General features: G+C 33.3%; 1 protein-coding gene across 2 annotated transcripts in view; it reads right to left on the bottom strand.

The window, feature by feature from the left end:
• The window catches only part of LOC114345611 (uncharacterized), a 143,446-nt gene that overhangs the window by 62,415 nt on the left and 53,590 nt on the right, over positions 1 to 27,441 (bottom strand). For both annotated transcript variants that reach the window (XM_028296412.2, XM_028296419.2), the window contains exons 2-4: positions 26,854 to 26,894; positions 14,909 to 15,025; positions 4,005 to 4,136 (exon numbers count right to left, since the gene is read on the bottom strand). In XM_028296412.2, coding sequence (XP_028152213.1) covers positions 4,005 to 4,136; positions 14,909 to 15,025; positions 26,854 to 26,894 — 290 coding nt within the window. The remainder of the gene's footprint in view (positions 1 to 4,004; positions 4,137 to 14,908; positions 15,026 to 26,853; positions 26,895 to 27,441) is intronic.

Below are 27,441 nucleotides of genomic sequence, written 5' to 3'. Positions count from 1 at the left end.
CAATTATTTATCAAATACACTATGAATCAATAATATTTAATCAATAACTCAACATATTCCCGATGCAATGTCAAATATTTAAAATTGTCACTGATTGTCAGTGTCTGACTGACAATGTATGCTGACAATATTATATTCGGCTGAGTGCGTTGTAAGACAAAGATAGATTTGGAAAATATTACCACGGCATTGTGTTCATTTTTTTCAAATCCTGAAAAAACCAATAAATATTTTTGAAAAATTTAAACGCAGAATGAAAGACTAAATTATTACCGAGGGCCGAAAGTCCCTTAGAATAAATAAAAAGATTATTTTGAATGATATATTTGAAATTAAAAATCACACTAAATTTTCTCTTAGTTTTTCACCCCTGTAACTTGTTAAAATAAACATTATAGAAGTTCTCAGGGACTTTCCGCCCTCGCTAATAACGTAATCTTTCATTCTGCGTTTAAATTTTTCAAAAATACTTATTAGTTTTCTCAGGATTCGAAAAAAATGAATCCCCATTTGAATATCATTGCAGCCGAAAATACGTACCGATCCTCTTAACACGTTTGTAGAAAAAAAACTATTAAAATGTGTTAGAATATACAACAATAAAAGTAAGATGTTATTCTATAGTTGTTATGTTTTACGTATTGACTTTATAGGCAGTTTTGATGTAATGTCAAGAAAAATATAAAAATGGAATGTCAGTCAAGTTCAAGTAAAAGTTTTTGTAGATATTGTCCTGTAATTGAGAATGAATAAATTATAATTGTTGATATATAGACGTTTGTAGAAAAAATATTGTATGATATACTTGTTAAAAAGTACATTTTTAAGGCATAAACTTTCACATGCGTGCCTTAAACGTGTACTTTTAACGCTTATATCATAAATAACTACAGTAGACTCGCGATTATCCGAGGTAACTGGGACCGTGACTACCTCGGATACGCAAAAACTCGGTTAACACTGAGATTGCTTATATTGATAGAAAAACACGTGAATAATCATAACTGTGGATATTGTAATGACAAAATTAATACAGTACTGTCTATAAAAGATAAAAACATTTACCGTATCAATATTACTGTTTAAAAAATTATTTGATTTTGCATAAGCTTTGCTCCTCTTTTTAATTTTGAAGCGTCGATGTTGCGCCATGGTTGAAAATTGTAACTCACCTGTTCTGACTTTTGCCTCGGTTAACCGAGGGGCTCGGATGACCGAGACTCGGATAATCGCGAGTCTACTGTATTATATTTGATTAATACCTAATTTAAAATTTAGTTTATTGACGGATCTGTCAAACTCAAACGTAAATAACGTATGCTTAGCTGATATAAATACAAGTTTAATAAGCTCATGTGAACTTCATCTGGTCCAGGGGCTCTGCCAGATTTTGATTTGTTTATAGCATGTTGGACTTCAGATTTTAATATCATTGGATCTTCAATATATTTAGTGCATACTTATTTTATTTCAATTGGGTTATTAACAGGTTTATTGTTTTTGTCAATTAATCATTTCAATATCATCCAGGCCTTTGCGTCCACTGCTGGACATAGGCTTCCCTCATTTTTGCCACTTTTTTTTGGAATATCGTGACATTTTCTTGAGATCGTCAGTCCAATGAGTAGGTGGTCTTCCTCTACTTCTTTTGTCTAATCTCGGCCTATGTCTAATTAATCAGTTAGGTGTGTCAAATTATAATGATCATGTTTCTTCTCCAATTCCTCCACTTCAATGCATGTATCTATCATCCACTTTTCCTTAGCCTCTTTTATTTTGTTCCTTATTAATTTATGTTGTTCTCTGTATTTATCTGGGTTTTTGTTTCCATATTTTCTTCTTTGTTCCATAATTTCTAGTATTTATTGAGTCATTCAAGGTTTTCGGCTTTCTTCTTTCTTTGGTAGAGTTTCTTTCTGTGCCTTTATAACAGAATTCTGTTCTGTCCCTTGCTTGCATCTTCCAGTTGCCGACCCTGATCTTCTCGGCATTTTGTGTTACCCAGTCCATCCATCTCAGCTTTGGTCTACCCCGTCTTCTCATTCCCACGGGTTGCGCTGTTAGAATCTTTTCTATTATGTTCGATTCAGGGGCCCGGGCTGCATGTGCTGCTCACTGCAGGCGGTTTCGCTTAGTTATAGTGATAATGTCTTTTCCACCTACCTCTACCGAAAGTATACTTTTCCTAACCTGATTGTAGGGAGCAAAGTTGTACTTTTCCTCCCTAGGGAGGAAAAGTAAAAGTGACGTCATGGTATTTCATTCATGAAATATAACTTATTGACGCCCTGTATAATATCTATTTTCTATTACGAAGTATCTATACATTTTAACGTTTATTTATAAAACATCCTGTATTTTGCAGAATGGTAAAAAACAGTAAATTGTTATTTTGATTTAACAATGTTTACTTTAATAATTTGACTTATATTTGACAGTTGACAGTTATATTGTACCTACTTGTTGTTTTAGTTCTAATAAATTTTGTTGGTTAGTTACATAAATAAATTAAGTAAAAATGAAAAAATGACTTGTTATTTGAGGAAGGTGGAAGGTGGCATATGTATAACATGGGAGTAAAGTGCCTTTTCCTCCCTTGAATGATTACTGCCCTCCGCTACGCATCGGGCAGTAAACTTCATTCTCGGGAGGAAAAGTTACACTTTCCTCCCTTGTTATACAAATAGCTATTTCCACCAAACGTATGCTTGTAGATATTCTGCAGTTCAAAGTTATATCTACGCCTCCATATTCGGTTCTCACAGATCGCTCCGAATATCTTGCGTAGCACCTTTCTTTCAAAAATCGATAGAGCGGATTGCGAGAGATGTCGCTGTTTTGCGTCTCAAAAGGTGGCAACATTGCATCGCGATTGATTTTTGTTTCAGAGTTGTAACTGCATAGCTTCACTGAGGATGCATAGATGCTGAAATAGCTATATGGAGATGGTGGTCCAACTCTGAATCAAATTAAAACAAATCTTTGTTTAAAACAAATCTGCCTTTATCTTTTTCATCTTTACTCAGATTTGAGTATGTACCTGAAACTGTCTTTCGGTCCTTTTCCTAGACGAAAAGAAGGTAAATACGTGGCTAGTGTCCTTTATTTGCTTTCTTCTATATTCGTCGTCTCTTGTGCTTATATATTGTAAAAGCCGGAGATACAGGATGCAGCCAGAAAGCAGTTTCTTAACGAAAAGTCTTGGATTTAAAATATTGTTCATTATATTTTTATTTCAATTATTCTAATTGTTTAAAAAGTAGTAAACTTTGTATCTAGGGCTTTTCGTCTTCCTCGTATTACGAGAGATGTCGCTGTTTTGCGTCTCAAAAGGTGGAAACATTGCATCGCGATGTTTTCCCTTTAATAGGCAGGATTGTTGATTTTTGTTTCAGAGTTGTGACTGCATAGCTCCACTGAGGATGCATAGATGCTGAAATAGCTATATGGAGATGGTGGTCCAACTCTGAATCAAATTAAAACAAAACCTGCCTTTATCTTTATCGGATTCATCTGTTTTAGTTAGCATCTATGTTTCTGATGCATATGTGAGAACGAGTTTTTTGAGACAGACGTTTGTTAGCTAAGTACTTTGATAAACCATGATAACACCTGTTTGCAATTATTATTCGCCTTTTTATTTCCCCTGATGTGTTATAACTGTCCCTAGATATATGAACTCTTTGACCGATTCGAAGTTTTGGTCATTGATGATTAGATCTGCGTTAACATTTCCAGCTCTTGTGTTTGTGTTAGTCGCCATGAATTTGGTTTTATTTTGATTTATATGTACCCCCATTCGTTCTGCTGCTGCTACTAGCTCGGTTAGGATTTCCGTAGTTCTCGCTCTGGTTCTTGTTATAATGTCCACGTCGTCTGCATATGCTGATGTAATATTTATAATAATATGAAATAATAGTGTTTGTAATGATTTTTCATTTTTCTTTTAGTATTTTATCAATGTGAGTAATCTAAAACCTACGTTGAATGTATAAACAACTTACATCCACCTTCTCCTTACTGCCACATACATCATAACCGACTTCATTAATGGTAGTACTGTATTGATATACACTTGTCAGTGATTTAGGTGGTATATTTGTGAGACCATATTCCGGAAGGACAAATATATCCGCCTGAAATTAAAAAAAAAACATAGTTTTAATTAATGTTTCTCTTGTACTGTTTTTGAAAAAATGTTCAAAAAAAATAATTGTACACTCACCGGTACAATTAACCGCCAGCCCTGTATTTATTTTAATTTGTAAAAATTCAATCTTGGACCACATTTTATGAAAGATACCGTGAAAACTAACTTTGAGGAAAAGAAAACAATAATATTATTGAAAAAAAGCCGAAGAACAGGCTTTCGCGCAGGTCGATCTACAATAGATCATGTTTTCTCCATTACTCAGATAATTGAAAAGAAAGTTGCTCGTGGCAAAGAAGCCCATCTGATGCAGACCTTAGAAAAGCACATTATGATAGTGTCCCGCTGGTTAAATTATGGGAGGCACTGGGGAAAACACATGTAAATATGGAATTGTTTGAAGCCGTAAAAACGTTGTACTACCAACAAACAACAAGAATTAAAACGGAAAATCTCATAACGCCTGAATTCACAGTAACTAAAGGACTAAGGCAAGGATGTTGTATCTCACCAACACTAATCAAAATATACCTCGAAGTAGCACTCAACAAATGGAAGAAAAAATGTACGAATATGGGCATACCACTAACGGACTCAACTTTGTACACGCTGTGCTTTGCGGATGAACGGCTGATCATCGCACAGGACTCTGAAGATCTTAGTTACATGATGCGAAAACTATTAGAAGAGTTTACAGAGTGGTTTAGAAGTTAATATTGAAAAAACTGAATACATGAGTATCGGAGGAGACCAACATAGCCTCCGAGTAAAGGAAAATCAAGAAATAAAATTATGTGAAGACTACAAATACCTGGGAGTAAAGATCACTCAAGACGGAAAATTAGATGCAGCTATTAAGGAATGAAATGTACAGGGAAGGAAAGGCTTACTGAACAGCGTACTGTGGGATAAAAAAATATCTAAGGAAACTAAAAGAAGAATATATAACACTATAATAAAAAGCATCACAACGTGTGGATGCGAAGTTTGGTCCCTAAAAGACAGAACGGAGAAAATGCTTAGAGCAACAGAAATGGACTTCTGGCGCCGTTCGGCGGGAATAACAAAATAACAAACGAGAGAGTCCGAGAAATTATGGGGGTTACACATACTATTGTTGACGACATCAAGACGAAACAACTCGGCTGGTACGGACACGTAAGGAGAATGCCGAAGAATAGAATACCAAGACAGATCCTCGAATGGCAACCAAGAGGAAGGCGCAGACCAGGAAGGCCTAGAAGAAGTTGGAGAGAGGGAGTTGATAGAGAAATCAGGGACAGAGAACTCGAGGACGATCTATGGAATGACAACGAGATGGAGATTGGAAATCGGAAGACGTCGAAGAATGTTGTAAACCGATTATATATTATAACCGAAACAAGTGGCTTAGCGAGTAGAGTCAATAATGTTGTTCTGAAGCTATTTCCTTGTGGCATTTTTATAATTAACTATTTAGATGGGAAATAAGCCACAATTAACTTAAAAAAAATAATTTTATTAACGTTTCGACGCCCAAATCGGGTGTCGTTGTCAAAAAGTAGTATTTTGTATTTTGACAACGACACCCGATTTGGGCGTCGAAACTTTATTAAAATTATTTTTTTCAAGTTAATTGTGGCTTACTTCCCATCTAAATAGTTAATTAGAGTCAATAATGATTTGGGGCGGTATCAGGAACAGTGGAACAGTGAAAGATATGGACTGCTGCAACTGGTCTTACAGGGAAAAGTAGAGGGGAAAGCGAGGACCAGGAAGGCGAAGGATTTCGTGGCTGAAAAATCTACGTACGTGGTTCAACACAACCACCACAAATCTTTTCAGAGCAGCAGTGTGCAAAGTAGATTGCCATGATGGTCGCCAACATCCGAAACGGATAGGCACTACAAGAAGAAGAAGATCAGGAGCGTCATTTGAAATTTTGTTTGTGGGGGGGCAAGCACTATATATAGGGTGAGGCAGATAACTGGCCTGCACTCGAACGCTCACTGTCCACGCTACGCTCAAAAGCCACCTCCTGACCGCCCACGAGGGACGCAGGTTCGCCTGTCGTTGTACAATGGTTTCTAGGGAGACTGGTCGAGAGCAAAGCACGGACAGTACACGTAAATGTCTATGGAACCAACAACAATCCATCAAAACTTTCTTCTCTGTTGACTTTTAGCCTTCTGGACACCACCGTCCGGCATAACCAAGGAAAAACACCAGGATACGACACTTGCCCCAGTGTGTTTTTCGGACTGTTTGCTTTTACTGCCACACAATACATTCACGACAAACCCTGAAGAGGACAAAATCCTAAACGGGGACGCACATTGAACGCATTTCTTCTTAGCAATTTTCTAGACAAGCAAATCAAACAATGTGGCTGGCTGGTAACTGGCCTATTAGAAAAATCTCGAGAACTAAAGGCAACAGGATCATGAAAATTGGAATAAAGGGGTTTTAAAGGATGATCTATTAAATGAAAATATTTTCATTTCTTTGCAACTTCCGGTTATACCGGAAGTTGCTTGTAACTTATTTTTTTAAATGGGACACCCTGTATACTTTTACATTTTTGGATTCTCCTCAATATCTTCTTTCTTAAAATATGAGATTTTGTAATATTATACAGGGTATTTTAAAAGATATTTACGTTTTTTTATTAATTTCGTAGTAACATTCACACCCTGTAGAATTGTAATAGTTTGACATTAAAAACTCTGCTTACGTTCAAGTGATTTTTAATATAGTCTATTATTGTTAAGAATCATTAGTATAGCTAATTTTGAAATTTTAGTATACAGGGTTGGTCGAAACTCAAAATGAATATTTTCTGAGTTTTCTTAAATAGAACACCCTGTATTTTAGTATTGTAATGAAATTATATTTCATAGTACTTTTTTATTTTATAAGTATTCCCTATACCTAACTGCTTTAATTTGTGAGTTATTGGTGATTCAAGCTAAACATTAATTGCAACAAAAAATACGTAAAATTTTATTAGGTTGGCCTTGAAAATAATCAATCACAAATAATTTTTCAGAAATAAATACATATTAATCCAGACTTATCCTTAAAATTACCAATAATGGTTTAACTATCAAAATACCTACGTAGTTAAGATTGTTGGTGCGACTAACAATTAAGCACAATTTAAAGCAGTTAGGTATAGGGAATGCTTAAGAAATAAAAAAGTACCATAAAATATCATTTCATTACAATACTAAAATACAGGGTGTTCCATTTAAGAAAACTCAGAAAATACTCATTCCGAGTTTCGACCAACCCTGTATACTAAAATTAAAAATTTAGCTATACTAATGATTCTTAACAATAGTAGACTATATTAAAAATCATTTGAACGTAAGTAGAGTTTTAGTTGTCAAACTGCTACAATTCTACAGGGTGTGAATATTGCTACGAAATTAATAAAAAAACGTAATTATCTTTTAAAATACCCTGTATAACATTACAAATCCTCATATTTTAAGAAAGAAGACATCGAATAGAATCCAAAAATGTAAAAATATACAGGGTGTCCTATTTAAAAAAACGAAGTTATAAGCAACTTCCGGTATAACCGGAAGTTGCAAAGAGATGAAAATATTTTCATTTAATAGATCTTCCTTCAAAACCCCTGTATTCCAATTTTCATGATTCTGTTGCCTTTAGTTCTCGAGATATTTCTAATAGGCCAGTTATCTGCCTCACCCTGTATACAATACATTATATATGATGTTATGATGAATATTGATGTATTTTCTGTAAATTTCAGTCATTTTCATGGCCAGGGGGGCAAATTCCCCCCCTGGAAGCCCAAATGACGCCCCTGGGCGGTATCCATAAACTAATTGACTGCATATGCACATGCACACTAGAACTCATCCCAGAAGATTGGAAAGTAGGAATCATACTTCCTCTGTACAAAGGGAGAGACAAAAGACTCTGTGAAAATTATAAGGGCATAACAGTTTTAAATGTCGTCTAGATAGTGTAGGAAACAAAGGTTGAACCTTGCAAAATGGACACAAGTCCGGTTTTATTTTTTTCCTGGTATATCAAGGGGTGCTTATTATAAGACTAACTTTTTCTGAAAAAATTTCGCCCCGGAACCTCCCTTTTCACCCCTTTAAAGGGGGTAATTTGTGGTTTTTGCGGAACGTAGCCCTTCCTGTAACTTTTACAAAAAATTTCTTTTATAGAAATATAAAGAGGTCTATATTTTCTACGATTTATTTCCGACACCATCTCTCTATCATCCACCGTTTAGCGGGGGTGGTGCCCTAAAGTTGACAAGTTTTTAAAAAAGATGTTTTTAAAAAATATTAATTTTTCCCTAACTGTAACGGAAATTAAGAAGAAATCCTGCTGCAATTATTCACAAATAATTGACTGATTTTGTGGTATAGGTTTCACTTAAGGGTAATTGTCCTTTTCTTAATTACAGGGTGTTACATTTTAAAAAACCTCTTTTTATACCATCTGAACCGTTTATGCTAGAGTAAAAAGACTTTCAGCGATTACCCATGTACTGGTGCTATTTACAAATTTGTATAATGCACCCCCATTTTTTCCCCGGAACCACCAAAAAAAAAAGAAGAATTAATAAATAAATTGATTTTCTTGGAATCCTTCACACACAATGCCCTTTATTAATATGCTTCATATATCCTTTTGTGCACGTTATTATTACGCATGTATGGACACCAAAAGCAATTTCCTAGTGGAACCCCTGTAGCAAAAAAAAAATAAATAAAATGGGGGGTTGAAAATTTTTTTTTGTTTTTTGCTTTTTGATCCATATGGGCATATGCTTCATCAATAGTGCTTTTCAAAAGTATATATGGTTATTGCAACATCTCTGCGAAAACCACCCCTATCCTTGAAAATATACTGCAGAAACTACCCCTATCCCTTGGCGAGCATGTTTTTACGATTTTCTCATTACCTATGTATTCTTTTTAAACAAAACTTATACAGGGTTAAAGACCACTATTTACTCTAAAAATTATGTCCCATTCATATTTTCGTATAAGCAACCGTTACGGCACAGTGGCGCCGTAAACCTCATATATGCATTGGCGGGCTCCAGTTTTTGTTTTTTTTTTCGTCATCTGTTCGTTTTATTGATAAAGTACTTATGCAAAATAAAACAACACAGTGTAACCTACAAATTATGACTTATGCACATTTTACATTCTTTGCTCCCCAAAGCCACAGTGGTGGCCCAAAATAAATTTTTGCATATTTTCGCCACCTACACGCATTTTATTGCGTTAATGCTACCTTCATAGCACAATATTCACCCCTAAGTGGTCGCTAAGCAGTGGCGGATCCAGGGAGGGGTGATGGGGGTGATCACCTCCCCCCCTCTCAAACCAAGTGATATTATATTCAAAGATTATAAAAATATTCATTTATTTTGATAGAAATTTAACCAATTGGCACCCCCCTCTTAACGATGCTGGATCCGCCACTGTCGCTAAAGCATAAAAAGTCATTCTTATAAAAATAATATTAATATAATATAAGTATTTCTATAAAAATAAATGAATATTTTTATAATCTTCAAATATAATATCACTTGGTTTGAGAGGGGTGGGGGTGATCGCCCCCATCACCCCTCCCTGGATCCGCCACTGCTTAGCGACCACTTAGGGGTGAATATTGTGCTATTAAGGTAGCAATAACGCAATAAAATGCGTGTAGGTGGCGAAAATATGAAAAAAATTATTTTGGGCCACCACTGTAGCTTTGGGGAGCAAAGAATGTAAAATGTGCATAGGTCATGAGTTGTAGGTTACACTGTGTTGTTTTATTTTACATAAGTACTTTATCAATAAAACAAACAGATGACGAAAAATAAACAAAAACTGGAGCCCGTCAAAGCATATATGAGGTTTACGGCGCCACTGTGCCGTAACGGTTGCTTAAACGAAAAAAATGAATACAACCTAATTTTTAGAGTAAATAGTGGTCTTTAACCTTGTATAAATTTTGTTTAAAAAAAATGAATAGGTAATGAGAAAATCGTAAAAACATGCTGGATAAGGTATAGGGGTAGTTTCTGCAGTATATTTTCAAGGATAGGGGTGGTTTGCGCAGGGATGTTGCAATAACCATATATATTTTTGAAAAGCACTATTGATGAAGCATATGCCCATATGGATCAAAAAGAAAAAAACAAAAAAAAAATTTCAACCCCCCATTTTATTTATTTTTTTTTGCTACAGGGGTTGCACTAGGAAATCGCTTTTAGTGTCCATGCATGAGTAATAATAACTTGCACAAAATGATATATGAAGCATATTAATGAAGGGCATTGTGTGTGAAGGATTCCAAGAAAATCACTTTATTTATTAATTCTTCTTTTTTTTTGGGTGGTTCCGGGGAAAAAATGGGGGTGCATTATACAAATTTGTAAATAGCACCTGTACATGGGTAATCGCTGAAAGTCTTTTTACTCTAGCATAAACAGTTCAGATGGTATAAAAAGGGGTTTTTTAAAATGTAACAACCTGTAATTAAAAAAGGGCAATTACCCTTAAGTGAAACCTATACCAAAAAATCAATCATCTATTTGTGAATAATTTCCGCAGCATTTCTTTTTAAGTTTTGTTACAGTTAGGGAAAAATATATATTTTTTAAAAACATCTTTTTTAAAAACTTGTCAACTTTGGGGCGCCACCCTTGCTAAACGGTGGATGATAGAGAGATGCTGTCGAAAACAAATCGTAGAAAATATAGTCCTTTTCATATTTCTATCAAAGAAATTTTTTGTAAAAGGTACAGGAAGGGCTACGTTCTGCAAAAACCATAAATTACCCCCTTTAAAGGGGTGAAAAGGGGGGTTCCGGGGCGAAATTTTTTCAGAAAAAGTTAGTCTTATAATAAGCACCCCTTGATATGCCAGAAAAAAAATAAAACCGGACTTGTGTCCATTTTGCAAGGTTCAACCTCTGTTTCCTACACTAAGAAGATATTATCAGAAATTATATACAGGCGCCTGGAATCGTTTTCGGCAGAAATGTTTGGTGAATACCAATATGGTTTCAGACCAAAGAGGTCAACTATAGACCAAATACATTATGTTAAGAGGTATACATGAAAAATGTGTTGAATATAACATACCAACTTACAACCTATACATCGATTTCAAACGGGCTTTTGATGGAGTAGATAGACAAAAGATGTTAAAGCAACTATCTATGTTAGGGATACCCAATAAGTTAGTTAAACTTATACGAATGACTTTGGACGGTTCCAAAGCTATGGTGAGTATAGATGGAGATATGACAGAGTCATTTGATATTGACAATGGAGATAGGCAAGGTGACGCCTTATCAACAACACATTTTAATCTAATTTTAGAAGCTGTTGTTAGAAAATTGGATATGAACGGCTGTATTAAGGTACTAGAACACTTTAGAAGACCCAAAATAATTATTGTTTTCAAGAGTTTTTTTTCTTAGAACCTGTATTAAAAATGAACATAAAACTTTTTACAGATTAATATCTAACTCTTAGAGAGTACAAAAAATATACACGTTACACTAATATTATAGAGGACGCAAAAGTCGAGGCCTGGAAAAATGATGGCGGACAGTTAATCTCAGGATTGGGATTTTTTTTGTTTTATGGCATAGACTTGGGTGTCAATTAGCCAGTCGCAACTTTTTTGTTTTCTATTCATACATAAAGAAGGCAATGAGGTCCTTATAGTTCCATAGCAAACTTTTCCACAGCTCCCTACTCAGTTCAAAAGCTGCAGGTGGCCGCTATGGACTGTCCAAGTTGCTCACCACATTTTTCCATTATACATCTTCTTCTTCTTCTTTTTTCATATGTACATAATATCAAATTTTCAGGATTAATAAATTTAGAGGTTAATTTTAGTTTCAGAGATAAATTTCATTAAACAATCATATATATTTTTGCTGTTCAGAGACAATAGATAGGATACATTGAAAGATGGAAAAAACAGGATTGGGATATCTGAAACAAAAAAATCGTACTGCGTTTGAAAAAGTAAGGTATCTTACGTGACAATTTACCACAATTTGACCAACAAATAAAAAATAAATATTTTTTAAACATGAAAAACTGAAGAAAAACGGGCGATTTTTTCACAAATTTTTTTAAAGTTTCCGTAAAATCTTTTTTGCGGAATTTTTCACTAACGGTGGTAAATTGTCACGTAAGAAACCTTCCTTTTTTAAATTCCGTACGATTTTTTTGTTTCAGCAATCCCAATTCTGAGATTAACTGTCCGCCATCGGAACTACTTTTTTTCGAGGCCTAGACGAATTTGGCGCCCTCTACAATATTAGTGTACGTGTATAAATGAAAAAAGATATATTTTTTAGATTCTCTAAAAGGGCCGGTTGTTCGAACGTTAATCAAAAATGATCATTATCAAATATTTAATTACTGTCACAACTGTCAATGTCAACTTTGATTTTGTTGCTGAAAACATAATTATTGAGTACATTTATGAAATTAGTTAATCAATTATTGTTAATAATTGTTATGTTAATTAATTAACTAATCTCATAATTATAATCAATTATGTTTTCAGCAACCCAACCAAAGTTGACATTGACAGTTGTGACAGTAATTAAATATTTGATAGTGATCATTGTTGATTAGCGTTCGAACAACCGGCCCTAATGCCTGGTTGCACCAACAGATCTTAAGTTGCAGATTAGCTAAGCTCTACTTATAAATAGGGCCTCCTTGAGTATCACTTGAGTTGCACCATAATTTTAGATTCTTACCTTATTATCAATTATATCTATTATTATATTATAGTATTCTTATTGTAATATATTATAACTATATTATATTAATTCTTATGATATTCTCGACTTAAGCTTAAGATCTGTTGGTGCAACCGGGCATAAGAGTTATATATTAATATGTAAAAAGTTTGATGTTCATTTTTAATAAAGGTTCTGAGAAAAAAAATCTTGAAGAAATGCTTATTTTTGGTCTTCTAATCTAAAGTGTACTAGTACCTTTGCAAGATATATGCAAATATGCGCATATGCGGATGATGTTGCTATAATAAGCCGCAACAAAAGGGTAGTAAGCGAAAAAGCTATAGAGCTGAAACGGGAAGCTGCTACGTTTGGTCTATATATAAATGAAAGTAAAACAAAATATATGGAGTGCACAAAGTCGAATCCACATGAGAATCTAAAGGTAGACAACCATGCCTACGAATATGCCTCCAATTTGCCCTACCTAGGCTCAATAATAAATGACAACAACAACACTAGTCAAGAAATACAAGCACGAATTCTTAGCGGTAATAAGTGTTTTTATGCATACAAAGACTTAATGAAAAGTTACTGAATCGTGAGTCTAAGCTTAGAATCTACAAAACAGTAATTAAACCAGTGGTCACATATGGATGCTCAACCACTGATGAAAATCAACTGAGAATATTTGAGCGCAAAATACTAAGGGAGATATTTGGACCCACACGTTGCAGCGATGGTTCTTGGAGAATTAAAATGAACCACGAGCTGTATGAACTAATGCAGAGGATATTGTTAGATTTGTAAAGTTTCAAAGACTAAACTGGCTTGGTCACTTAGAAATAATGCAGATAATCGAGCTGTGAAAGTTGGGAGCCTCAAGAATCCAGAGATGGAAGCCTCAAGGAAATAGAACAAGGGGAAGGCCCCGTAAAAGATGGGTAGACGACGTAGAGGGAGATCTTAAAACCATGAATATCAGGCAGTAGCAAAAGAAAGTATCCGACAGGGCAGAATGGAAGAACATTGTTAAGCAGAATACTCACAAAGGGTTGTAGCGAGATTAGAAGAAGAAGATTGAAGTATAATATGAAACAAAAGCAAATATTACGTATGTTTTAGCACCTTTTGCATTTAAATTCAACGTGTTGCTTATGTTGGTTAAGGGGGAGGGGATGGTTTGAAAGCAACATATCAAGCACATTTTTGTGAATTTTTTTCGAAGCTATGGTACAATTATTTTATTTTTAAATTAAATAAACAATATAAACAAAAAATATTGAAAAATAACCATTTGTGGCAAATTTTGACAAGCAGCTCAAAAAAATGGATTTTGCGGTGGACATCAGAACTTGTCACTGGATCATACGAAACAAAAAATTCAAAAAGATTTAATTAGCTTATGAGTTTCACGAGGTAACAACGTCGAGTTTTTTATTTTTAATGATTTTTGAATTTTTGGTATCACTCAAAAATCAAAAATACGAAATGTTTGGTAAAACTTTTGTGAAAATCAACAGATTTATTATTGTTGAACAAAAAATAAGCACAAAACGAAAAATATCTCCACGTTGTTACCTCATGAAATGTCTAAAGAAAATCTATGCAAAATTTTAGGTAGATCGGTCAAGTAGTTTTTCAGTTACAATGTCCACCGCATTTGAAAAAGCAGTTTTGAGAAAAATGCCTTTAAAGTTTTGACAACTGCATCTTCATCTTCTTATTTGTCTGCCAAATCGTAAAGTGATGCACATTGGAATATGTTTTTTGAGAATGCGAACAGTTGTTGAACGTTTCTCACTACGCTCAAGCGTGCGGGCGCGAAGCCGCGGCAAAGCGAGTCGATGGCAGGAATATTCAACACGCTGTATCTCTGGTAATTTTACTCCGATCAATCTGAAATTTTCAGAGAGTATTCTTGAAAGTATGAACTTTTATTTGAAATAATAATAAAAAATAAATATTTCAAACCATTCCCCCCCCCTTAAATAACTGAAATAAGATTCTTACCTGATCTTTATAGGACTTTATCAATCTTGCACTTATATTCGCGTTGATTTTTAAATTGGTGTCAGCTGGGCCAAGTATTGATACTGGTTTATATATAACAATACCAGCTCTATAAGACTAAAACAAAAATATAAAGGTATATTAAAAAGGTATATCTTAGATCCTTAATTTAAATCATATAATAGCAAAATTGAAGCAAACTTATATGTGCTTTAACCTGGATTATAAGTGTATTTTTTGTCATGAAGCAAAATATGCTATATAGTAATCTATTTGCGTGCATTTAGTGCCGAAAACCTTCCAAACTCCAGATGACGTGTCTTAGTAGTGACCCTGGGCACCAGGTGCTCCGAGGATCGATTCTAAAGATAGATATAAATTAAAAAATCAGAATTTTTAAAATGATCGTAATTTGCATTTCCCTTTGATAATATCTCCAAAAATACTCAATATACGGAGTATATATTATTTAGATATAACTAAATTTTACTTTTTTCTGTATCAAACATTTTGACGGTTTTAATATTTCTTTAGGGTAAAAAATAACCGAGATAGAAACGTTTAAAGCTTAAATTTTGCTGCGAGAACCATGTAACCGGCAACCGGGGACATTGAACCTTTTATTTTAAAAAAATTAAGGGGTTTAAAAGATTAATTTTAACGTGGTTTAATAGCCCTTGGAATTAGCTTTCAAATGGTTTTTAGGTAAATCATAAAAATTAACGTAGTTATTAAAAAAACCATTTTTTGGAAAAAATTTTAAAAGATAAATTTTGAAAAAATTTTGGAACATAAATATATTTAAGCTTGAATACTTAGATTTGGTTACTCACTGAAAAAAATATACATTCAATTACCTATATAAGTCATTAACCGAAAGAATTGTTAATGTTAAACATACTTAGAATTGCCACATGGAACGCTAATAGCCTGCTAAACCATAAGCAGGAAGTAATCACTTTCTTAAACCAGAATAAAATCGATGTACTGCTTGTTTCAGAAACCCACTTTACTGATCTAACTACGTTCAATATTCCGCTCTATACTACATACAGTACACCTCACCCCGATGGTACAGCTCATGGTGGCTCGGCCATAATCATACGAAGCTGTATATCACATCATGAATTGCCAAAATATACAACAGAAAAAATTCAAGCAGCAATTGTTCAAGTGAATGCAACGCCATGGCACTTTAACATATCTGCAATCTACAGCCCACCTCGTCATGCAATCTCCACAGATTAATACAAAGCCTTCTTTCAATTACTTGTGTACTAGTGAAGAGTACCACAGTTATAAAAAACACACCCCCTCCTCGACTAGCGTCAAAAAACACCAACTGGGCAGATTTTCAATACTACCTAGAAGAAAACATTAATCTTAATTTGCGAATCAAATCTCCAGACGAGATAGATACAGCAGCTCAATATTTCACCACCCTTGTGCAAGAAGCGGCATGGCAATCTACACCACGAACTGAATGCAGACCGACACATGCAATAAATGTTTCCCTACACATTCGGCAACTCATTGCTGAAAAACGTCGTGCGAGAAGAAACTGGCAAAGATCTAGAAACAACATAGATCAACATATATACAATAGACTACGTAGACAACTTGGAGTAGCCATCAAAGCTGCAAACAACGAAACCTTCGAACATTACATTACAAACCTTACAGCAAATGATCAGACGCTATGGAAGGCGACTAAGAAACTCAAAAAACCATGCACAACTATTCCTCCCCTCCATAAACCAAATGGTGAATCGGCTCGTTCCAACAAAGAAAAAGCGGACGTCTTTGCTGAACATCTTACGAGTGTATTTCAAACCGAGCCACCAGACCCTGATGAAGAAGTGGAAGAACTAAGTAGCGCAGCATGTCAAATGTCCCTTCCAATCAAAGTTTTACTCCTATAGAAGTCAAGAAAGAAATAACCAAACTCAACTCACAAAAAGCTCCAGGTTATGACTTAATTTCGGCACAAGTACTAAAACAACTTCCTCGTAAGGCCATTATTATGCTAACAGTAATATTTAATCGCATGCTAAGTTTATCATACTTTCCAAAAATATGGAAATTTGCAGAAATCATAATGATCCTTAAGCCAGGCAAAGCGCCCAATGAAGTAACATCTTATCGACCCATCAGCCTACTCCCAATCGTTAGCAAAGTTTTTGAAAGATTGCTTCTACAAAGAATATACGCAGATCATGAATTCCTAACATCAGATTTGGATATCTTTTGGATTCCTAACATCAGATAACTACCAGAACATCAGTTTGGTTTTCGGGAAAATCACTCTACTACACAACAAGTCCATCGAATAGTAAATGAAATATCAAAAACTCTCGAAGAAAAGAAATACTGCAACGCTGTATTCCTAGATATCTCACAAGCGTTTGACAAAGTTTGGCACAGAGGTCTGCTTTACAAAGTAAAATTAGCACTATCTAGTAACTATTTTCTCCTAATCAAATCCTACTTATCAAACAGATATTTCTCAGTAAAATTCAAAGACCAACAATCCAGCCTCTGTCCTATTAACTCCGGAGTTCCGCAAGGTAGTGTTCTCGGGCCGCTGCTTTTCTCACTCTACACAGCCGATATACCAGAGTCTCATAATACTACGATCGCTTCCTTTGCTGATGACGTAGCAATACTAGCGGTAAATAAAGATCACATACAAGCCTCACAAGACCTGCAACACCATCTGGACATACTCAGTGAATGGTACACAAAATGGCGAACAAAAGTAAATAAAACAAAATCATCTCAAATAACGTTTACAAACCGCCACAACACATGCCCACCTGTAAGAATGGAAAATGTACGAATACCAACAGTAACAGACGCTAAATACCTTGGCCTCCATCTTGACCAACGTCTTACTTGGAAAAAACATATACAGACTAAAAGAAGACAACTAGACTTAAAATTTCGGCAAATGTATTGGCTCCTTGGACGCACATCAAAACTCAACATCCAAAACAAAATTCTTCTGTACAAAGCAATACTCAAACCTATTTGGTACTACGGACTACACCTCTGGGGCTGTGCAAAGTCAACATCACTGAATATCATCCAAAGATTTCAGTCTAAAGTTCTAAGATCAATAGTGGATGCACCATGGTATGTAACTAATCAAACACTTCACGAAGACTTAAATATACCTTTCATCAGAGAAGAAATCCATCGAGCCCCGGAATCACAAAACGAGCGTACCATTCACCATGACAATGAGTTAGTAAGGGAATTATTCCATAATGGCCCTGTCACAAGGAGACTAGATAGAACCTGGCCTCAGGACCTATTTTAAAACTTTAACATAAATAGAATAAGATGAGACATCATTGGAAGTCTCTTCTTCATGCCCAAAAACATGGAACAAATTTACTTAATACTCTTTTAATGATGTAGATTGTAAATAAACATAATTACATAAAAAAAAAATTACCTATAACTCACTTCAGATTAACACTATTAGGCTTTTCTAGTAAAGAGTTTATTTCGATTTTTATTAGCTTCAATTTTGATAATAATTTTTTTGACAAAACTTATAGTTTTTGAGTTATTTTTTGAAAAATCGGTTAAAACATGCATTTTTCTCACGAAAAATTAAAATCTTCGATCTATAATAACTCAAAAAGTTTTGATTTATTTTAATAACTTTATATAACATATTTTGCTTAAAATTTGTCTCTCTTTCGATTGATGGGGTTATTTTTAATAAAACAATTTTCACCCCCGAGAAGGGGTGGCATCCAGCCCCAGGATAAAAGCGCAATTTGGCACCATATCACCTTTGTTCCTTGAGATATCCTCTAACCACTAACCAATTTTCATGCAAATTGATGGAGGTTAAACGAAATCGGAGGTAATAGCTTATTCAGGGTGAGTCATGAGGAACTGTACATACTCCTACCTCGTATAGAGGCCCCTATGGGGAATAACAAATGACCATTAAAAAGTGTCTGCTCCCATTGTTTAATAATATACAGGGCGAGTTTCGCATTTTGACAGAAATTTTTATTCGTCATAATTTTTGAACGGTCAGATCGATGTGTCTCTTATTTTGGTCAATCGTTAAACTATTGCCACCTAATCAACTGATTTATTCAAACTAGAAAAAAATCAGGTCCGGCTTTAAAAAAATTAGTTCGTTTTGGTCTTAGAAAAAATTTCACAGTGTATAAGCTTTTTGAAAACTCTAATATGAATTTTACAAATTAGACAAATAGGCAATTAAAATAAAATATTTATTTTTTTCCGCACACGATTGCTTAATTTTTTATAAAAAAATCAAATTTGATTATGAATTAAAAGTTTGGTAAAGTGAACCATAGATTTAACAAAATTAACTTTTATTACCAAAATTAATTTTTTTTGCACAAATATTTAATTTATGTTACCACCAATCAACTGCTTTATTCAAACAAGAAAAAAATCAGGCCCGGATTTAAAAAATAAGTTCGTTTTGGTCTTAGAAAAAATTTCACCCTGTATACGCTTTTTGAAAACTCTAATATGATTTTTACAAATTAGACAAATAGGCAATTAAAATGGCATATTTATTTTTTTCCCTACACGATTACTTAATTTTTTATAAAAAAAAAATCATATTTGACTATGAATAATTAAATGTTTGGTAAAGTGAACCATAGATTAAAATAAAAGTAACTTTTATTACAAAAATGAATTTTCTTTGAACAAATATTTAATTTATGTTATCACCCAATCAACTGAGTTATTCAAACTAGAAAAAATCAGGCCCGGATTTAAAAAATTAGTTTATTTGGGTCTTAGGAAAAATTTCACCTTGGATACGTTTTTTGAAAACTCTAATATGAATTTTACAAATAAGACAAATAGGCAATTAAAATGGCATATTTATTTTTTCCCCACACGATTACTTATTTTTTTATTAAAAAATCAAATTTGACTATGCATAAACAGTTTGGCAAAGTTTTTGCATAGATTTAAAAAAATTAACTTTTTTTACAAAAATTAATTTACAAAAACAACGTTTTTCTTAAAATTAAAAGTTTTACCTTTTTTTTTCTATAACACGTCTACATCTAAAACTTCCCATAACACTTCTTTTGGACTCTATAGTTTAACATAGACGTGATCAAATTGATAAATTTTAAATTTTTCCACCTAATTTTTGTGATTTAAAAGTTTGCAACTTTTAGAAGAAGAAGACTGAAAGTCTACAACAATTTTCATAGTCTTCACAATGGTAAGAGGTATGTGCTGTAAAAATTTCAGAAAAAAAATATTAAAATGTAACAGAGTTGTAGCGAGTTAAACCGTGAGTTCATTTTTTTTTTTTTCATTTTTAGGTTAAAATTCCGATTTTGACAAATTTGATTTTTTAATAAAAAATTAAGTAATCGTGTGGGGAAAAAAATAAATATGCCATTTTAATTGCCTATTTGTCTTATTTGTAAAATTCATAATAGAGTTTTCAAAAAGCGTATACAGGGTGAAATTTTTTCTAAGACCAAAACGAACTAATTTTTTAAATCCGGACCTGATTTTTCTCTAGTTTGAATAAATCAGTTGATTGGATGGTAACATAAATTACTTATTTGTGCAAAAAAAATTAATTTTTGTAATAAAAGTTATTTTTTTTAAATACATGGTTCACTTTACCAAATTTTTAATTCATAGTGAAATTTGATTTTTTTATAAAAAATTAAGTAATCGTGTGCGGAAAAAAATAAATATGCCATTTTAATTGCCTATTTGTCTAATTTGTAAAATTCATATTAGAGTTTTCAAAAAGCGTATACAGGGTGAAATTTTTTCAAGACCCAAACGAATTAATTTTTTTAAAGCCGGACCTGATTTTTTTCTAGTTTGAATCAATTAGTTGATTAGGTGGTAATAGTGTAACAATTGGCCAAAATAAGAGACACATCGATCTGACCGTTCAAAAATTATGACGAATACAAATTTCTGTCAAAATGCGAAACTCGCCCTGTATATTATTAAACAATGGGAGCAGACACTTTTTAATGGTCATTTCTTATTCCCCATAAGAGCCTCTATACGAGGTAGGAGTATGTACAGTTCCTCATGACTCACCCTGTATCCACCTTCAGTGACTGCACCAAATGTAACTTGTATTTTTTATTCAATATTTCATAATTTTGCTAAAGATTGTAAAAAGTGATTCCTGTCCAGTCGTGACTGTTTGTTATTTTAGTCAGACTCTTATCAAAACGATAAAAAATAAAATTGATAAATTCACGACAAAGCTATATATGTTTATTGGCAAGTTAATTAAACAAATAACGTCATTCTCCTAATTGGATGAGTAAGGATATAATTAAACGACATTTTCCCAAAAATCAGTAAAATCTGGACCCGCAGTTTTTAATAAAATTTTAAATAGTCATAGGCAACACTGCGAAGCATAAGTTAGGGATATAGAAAATTATGCTCATTTTCAAATAGACCAGTAAGGATCTGTGAAAAAACGTCTATTTTTGGATGTGAAAGGTGGCATTCGGATTTTTTCAGATAAAGTTAGGTGACACCTTCAGTAATAATAATTGACTTATGCTCCTTCTCAAATATGCCCGAAACATTAATAAAAGAATTAAAATATTTAAAAATTTCGAAAAATGTCGATTTTTTTCTGCTTTCTTTGCTTATAACTTTAAAACGATTCGTTTTGGAACAAAGTCGTAGAGAAATAAAATAAAGATAATTGAATTTTGTATGATATACGACTGGTCAAAAATGTCTTAACGTATTACCTTTTCTGCAATATAGCAATAAATACAAAATAAGGGGGCAAAATACGCCTGTTGTTATTCAATGTTTTTAACCACTTTGATGGCACTTAGAACCTTAGTAATTCGCTTAGGAAATTCTTTGTAACATACTTAAACCGTATACCAAATTTCATTAAAATCGACCTAATAGATTTTGCATAATAAATTTGCAATCTAAATGTTTTTAAAAAAGTTCAAATTTTTTAAAATCTTTCTGAACAAAAAGTAGACCATTTAGAAGTTGTCTAATTTTTTTACATATAAAGAGGTGCTCTATCTATCTAATACACTTTACAGAATTAAAATCGGATTATTTAAGGGGCCTCAGCAATGTTTTAAAATTATAAACAATTTTTTGGCTTATAAACAAATAGCTTTGTTTAATAATAAAAAAATTAATTTTTAGCAATGCAAATAATTAAAACCGGTATAATTTGACTTAAACTTTCAAATGCTGTCAGCAGAATTGCTATTTTATTTTTTAATCAAAAGTTAGTCGCGTTCAAAAATTGCAATTTTTCGAATTTTTGAAAGTTTCACTGCGTTTATCTCGAAAACTATGCATCCTACGAAAAAACTTGTAAGAACATTTTTTGCTTAGAATTACCCAAGAAATACAAAAACATGTTTTATTTTGCGAAAAATCGATGTTATGTAATTCCTCAAGTTCTTTGTTTATAACAATCTTATCGACATCCGGATCAACTGTTACCCAAAAAAATCGTGTTCTACGGGTCAAAAAATACATAAAAATCTTGGGTTAGTCCATCTAAATAAAGGAGCCCGTAGCACCCCCTCCTGGCCACAGGACTAATTTGTTTATATGCCAAAAAATTGTTTATAACTTTAAAACATTGCTGAGGCTGCTTAAACAATCCGATTTCAATTCTGTAAAGTGCATTAGATAGGTGGAGTGCTTCTTTATATGTAAAAAAATTGACAATCTTTGTATGTTCCAGTTTTTGTTGTGCAAGATTTTAAAAAATTTTAATTTTTTAAAAAAAGTTTAGATTGCAAAATTATTATTCAAATCTAGTAAGTCAATTTTAATGAAATTTGGTGTACGGTTTTAGCACATTACAAAAATTTTCTAAGCGAATTCCAGGTGTAACCTAAGTGATGGAAAATCATTGAATAATGACAGGCTTGTTTTGCCCCCTTATTTTATATTTATTGCTATTTTGCAGCAAGGGTGATAAATTAAGACATTTTTAACCAATCGCATCTGATAGAAACTTTAATTATCTTTGTTTTATTCCTATACGACTTTGTTCCAAAATGAATCGTTTTAAAGTTATAAGCAAAAAAAGTAGAAAAAAACGAAATTTTTTGAAATCTTTAAATATTTTATTTTTTTTTATTAATGTTCCGGGCATATTTGAGAAGGAGCATAGGTCAATTATTATTAACGAAGTTATCACCTAACTTTATCCGCAAAAATCTGAATGCCACCTCTCACATCCACCTAAAAACAGATCCTTACTGGTCTAAAAGTTTATTTTTTCGGATTCCGCTAATTTGGTTTCATTATGTTAGATGTTTTTTAGTATTTACGCAGTTGTGCAAAAGTTTACTCAAACTTCTTTTTTGTACTTATACCGGGTGGAAGAAATGAAATGTTTTTCTTATGTTAAGTTTGAGACATCTTGTAGGGAGGACGAGGTACAAAATATGAGTATACATCGGCATCGTATTGTAATCTTATGTTTTGTGAATATTTTGTTTTTGAATCTCCCTGTTATCTTTAAAAACAAAGAAAATAGGTGGTTTTACTCTTTAAAATGTGTTTTAACTGAACCAAAACTAAATTAACAATACAAAAATAACATTTAACAAAACTTTAAAAACAGAAAGGCACATAACGTAAACAGTTCTTCTCGACAGCTAAAAGAGTTATTTGTCGACCAGGTAAGCGGTATGCACAGAGCAATATAAGAGAGACGGGATTGTTTAATGGAGGCTCTGTGATATTTTGGGGTGGAATTTCTTTGACAGTGAGTACGGATTTGGTGTCAGGTGGAGGCTCTTTAAATAGCGAGAGATACACTACACAGATTTTTTTTCTTTGAACACTCTGTTTACTCTGTTTCTTTCGCACTATATATAGGGAATAATTTCATCTTAGTGGTATGATAAGACATTGCCACCTCACTTATCGCATGTCATCGGTTACAACACATATTAAAGATTAAAACCGTTTGTTTCTTTGGTATTAAAGATATCAGAGAAATTAAAAAAATAAAATGTTGAGACTACAACATGATATCGATGTATACCCACCTTTGTACCTTTTCCTCCCTACAGGATGTCTTAAACTTTTGTTTCGGTTAAAACATATGTTAAACTACAAAACCGTATATTTTCTTTGTTTCTAAAGATATCAGAGACATTCAAAAGCCAACATGTTCCCAAAATACAGGACATTTCGTAGTCGGTTCGTCGCTTTCCATGGATCGTGATGAGTTTGCGATGAGTTCGCTGGTACCCGGGTTTATTAACATTTTGTTACTAAGAGGCTACATCAGAGCGTCATCAAGATTGTAGCCGCACCGTTTTTCAGAAATTCTGCGAACCTTTGGCAACAGTGCGTCAGCAGTATGTGACACTATCAAAGACGAAGGCACAATATTGTAATAATAATATACACATAGGCGCGCTAAATGTTGCCAAATCAGTCAGTTTTAGTAGTTCCAATGTGACACAAATCTAGACATGGGATAAAAAAGTTAATTTGAAGAGTGTATTTTTTTGTTCTTCTTAATGGCGGTGCAGACTCGTTTTTGTAACATTTTATTTAATTATTGAGTAATTTCCCCATACTAACTTATTTCTCAAATTGGGCTCTGTATCGCCATTCTTTGCTACAATATGCGGCAAAATAAAAGATACTGAAATGAATATTGAAATGTTTATGACTATTTATACAGGGTGTAACAAAAATACAGGTCATAAATTAAAGTACATATTCTGGGACCAAAAATAGGTCGAATGAACCAAACTTGCCTTAGTACAAATGTGCTCATAAAAAAAGTTACAGCCCTTTGAAGTTACAAAATGAAAAGCGATTTTCTCGAATATATCGAAAACTATTAGAGATTTTTTATTGAAAATAGACATGTGACATTCTTCTGGCAGGAGCATCTTAAAGAAAAATTATAATGAAATTTTTGCACCCCCTAAAAATTTTATGGGGTTTTGTTCCCTTAAACCACCCCAAAACTTTTGTGTACGTGCCAACTATTTTATTATTGTGGTACCATTAGTTAAATTCAATATTTTCAAAACTTTTTTGCCTCTTATTATTTTTTCGATAAGGCAGTTTTTATCGAGATGCGGCTTCTTTTTTAATATGTTTACATAAAAAATTTATGGGGGTTTTGTGCCTTTAAACCCCCCAAATCTTTGTGTATATTTCAATTAAACTATTACTGCGTTACCATTAGTAAAACACAGTGTTTTTAAAACTTTTTTTCCTCTTTGTATTTTTTCGATAAGGCACCTTTTATCGAGATGTGACTTATTTTTTAACATGGTTCAAAATATACCTAAAAATTTAAATCATAAATAAATTTTCATATTATTACAAAGTCCCATAATCGTACTTAACCCATATTATATACAAATAAGTGGTGGATTTGACAAATATTCAAAATATCTCGATAAAAAAGTACTAAGAGGCAAAAAAGTTTTTAAAACATTGTGTTTAACTAATGGTACTATAATATTAATTAAATTGGAACGTACACAAAAGTTTGGGGGGGAGGTTTAAAGGAATAAAACCCCCCATAAAATTTTTAAGAGGTGTCTAAATTCCACTATAATTTTTTCTTAAGATACTACTGCCATAAGAATACCACATGTCCATTTTCAATAAAAAATCTCTAATAGTTTTCGATATATTGGAAAAAATCGATTTTCATTTTATAACTTCAAAGGGCTGTAACTTTTTTTATGTGCACATTTGTACTAAGGTAAGTTAGGTTCAATCGAACTATTTTTGGTCCCAGAATATGTGATTAAATTTATGACCTGTATTTTTGTTACACCTTGTATATCTAGTATACATGATATAGCCTCGCAAACATTATTCGCGACGACGCAAGTTCCCGATAAAACAGATATTAAAGACGCTCCACTGGCCAGTGGCGGATCTACGGGGAGAGAAAATGAGGAAATTTCTCCCCTAACAAGGTCCAAAATTAAAGAATAAAGATTGTTCGAACATAAAAATATATATTATCTGACCTGAAACCGAAATCAAGAAAGACAAATTCAACCCAATAAACACACTAGTTAGTGAAATTGGGAGCTTAATGCTTATTAAGTTATTATTTATGTCTTTTATGTAATTTGTGTTTATCTTTTTGTGTCTTTTGGTTGGTTTTCATTGGAAGTTCCCCCTAAGGCAAATTTCCCCTCCCAAGGCAAATTTCTAGATTCGCCACTGCCTCTGGCACGAAAAATCTTTAATTCTAAATTTCTAAAATTCTAAATTTTAGTCCGCAATTCCGAAATGGCAGACTGTGGATTTGTCTGACTCCTTCAGCATTCCAAATATGTACGCATCTGGTGGGGTTAGTTCTGGTGAGTGGCAACTTCCAAAATAATCGCGCTGTATTCGAAATGACTCCCAGGCAGTGTGACAGGTTGTCCCGTCCTGCTGATTTTAAGCTTAGACCATTTTCCTGACCTTTTCCGTATGACCTAAAATAGTACTCCACCATAAAAAAATTTTCTGCACCTAACATTATCACGACATTCACATACGTTATAACGACGTTCGGAAGTGCCTGACACATACAAATTAGAGGCATACGAATTTCTGTAATGTTTATTTTGCCGCATACCATATATTACGTATATTGTGTGTACCGTGTGCCAAAAAGCTCGACAAAATATTCTAATAAAATCTGCCATCTTGGAACGCGTTTTCCGTCTTGATGACGAGCTGATGTAGTCTCTTAAAACGCTTATTTTCTAAGTACCATAACTCTTTGGCTTATTAACTTTATATTATTCTTATATCCAACATGTTGTTATTAAAAAGCGTATTTTCCAAGTGTATAAGGCATTTGCTTATCAACTCAAGATATTTGTAACATTTCTTAATAAAAATGTAAATAAAAAATATAAAATGTTTGCTTAAACACTCACCTGGCAGCTTACAGCGACGAGGATCGCAGCTAATATTACAACTGAAAAAAAAATTGCGATTTAACATCACATAAAAGAAATATTATTTTATACACTGTGTTAGTAAATACGTGCGAAAACTTCAGGGGGCAATTCTGTATGAAAAAATACTGACAGTTTCTTATATGTTACAGTCAAGTTGATTATCCAGTTGATAATTCCTTGAAGAGTTTTATTCAACATTTCCTAGTAAAAGTACACTTCAACTAGAAAAGTAAACTCTTCCCATTGCCATTTAGTAAAAGTTGATTCTTTCCCAATTATTAGGTTAAAATTTACTAATGAAAGTACACCAGGATGAGTAGATATGCGTCAAGGGTAAGAACAGCACAAGTGGGTTGAGGTGGAGGTGTAGGTCGCGGTGGATGCTACTATGTAGTTAAGTCGCAGTCGATGTCGACAGCACATAGCAAGGAGGTCACCTGCGCTGTCAGTCGAGATAGAACCACTATCAAGTGAAGTAGTTTAATGAAATTTGAATGACAAAAAGACTGTGCTTTTGCGATGTTGTGTCAGTAGTGATGATAGTGATGAAATGTCAGCTGTAAA

Source organism: Diabrotica virgifera, chromosome 2 (genome assembly GCF_917563875.1).
Source record: "Diabrotica virgifera virgifera chromosome 2, PGI_DIABVI_V3a".
NCBI classification, from domain to species: Eukaryota; Metazoa; Arthropoda; class Insecta; order Coleoptera; family Chrysomelidae; genus Diabrotica; species Diabrotica virgifera.
Note: the sequence above shows the minus strand (reverse complement) of the source record. Positions and strands in the feature narration are given on the sequence as shown.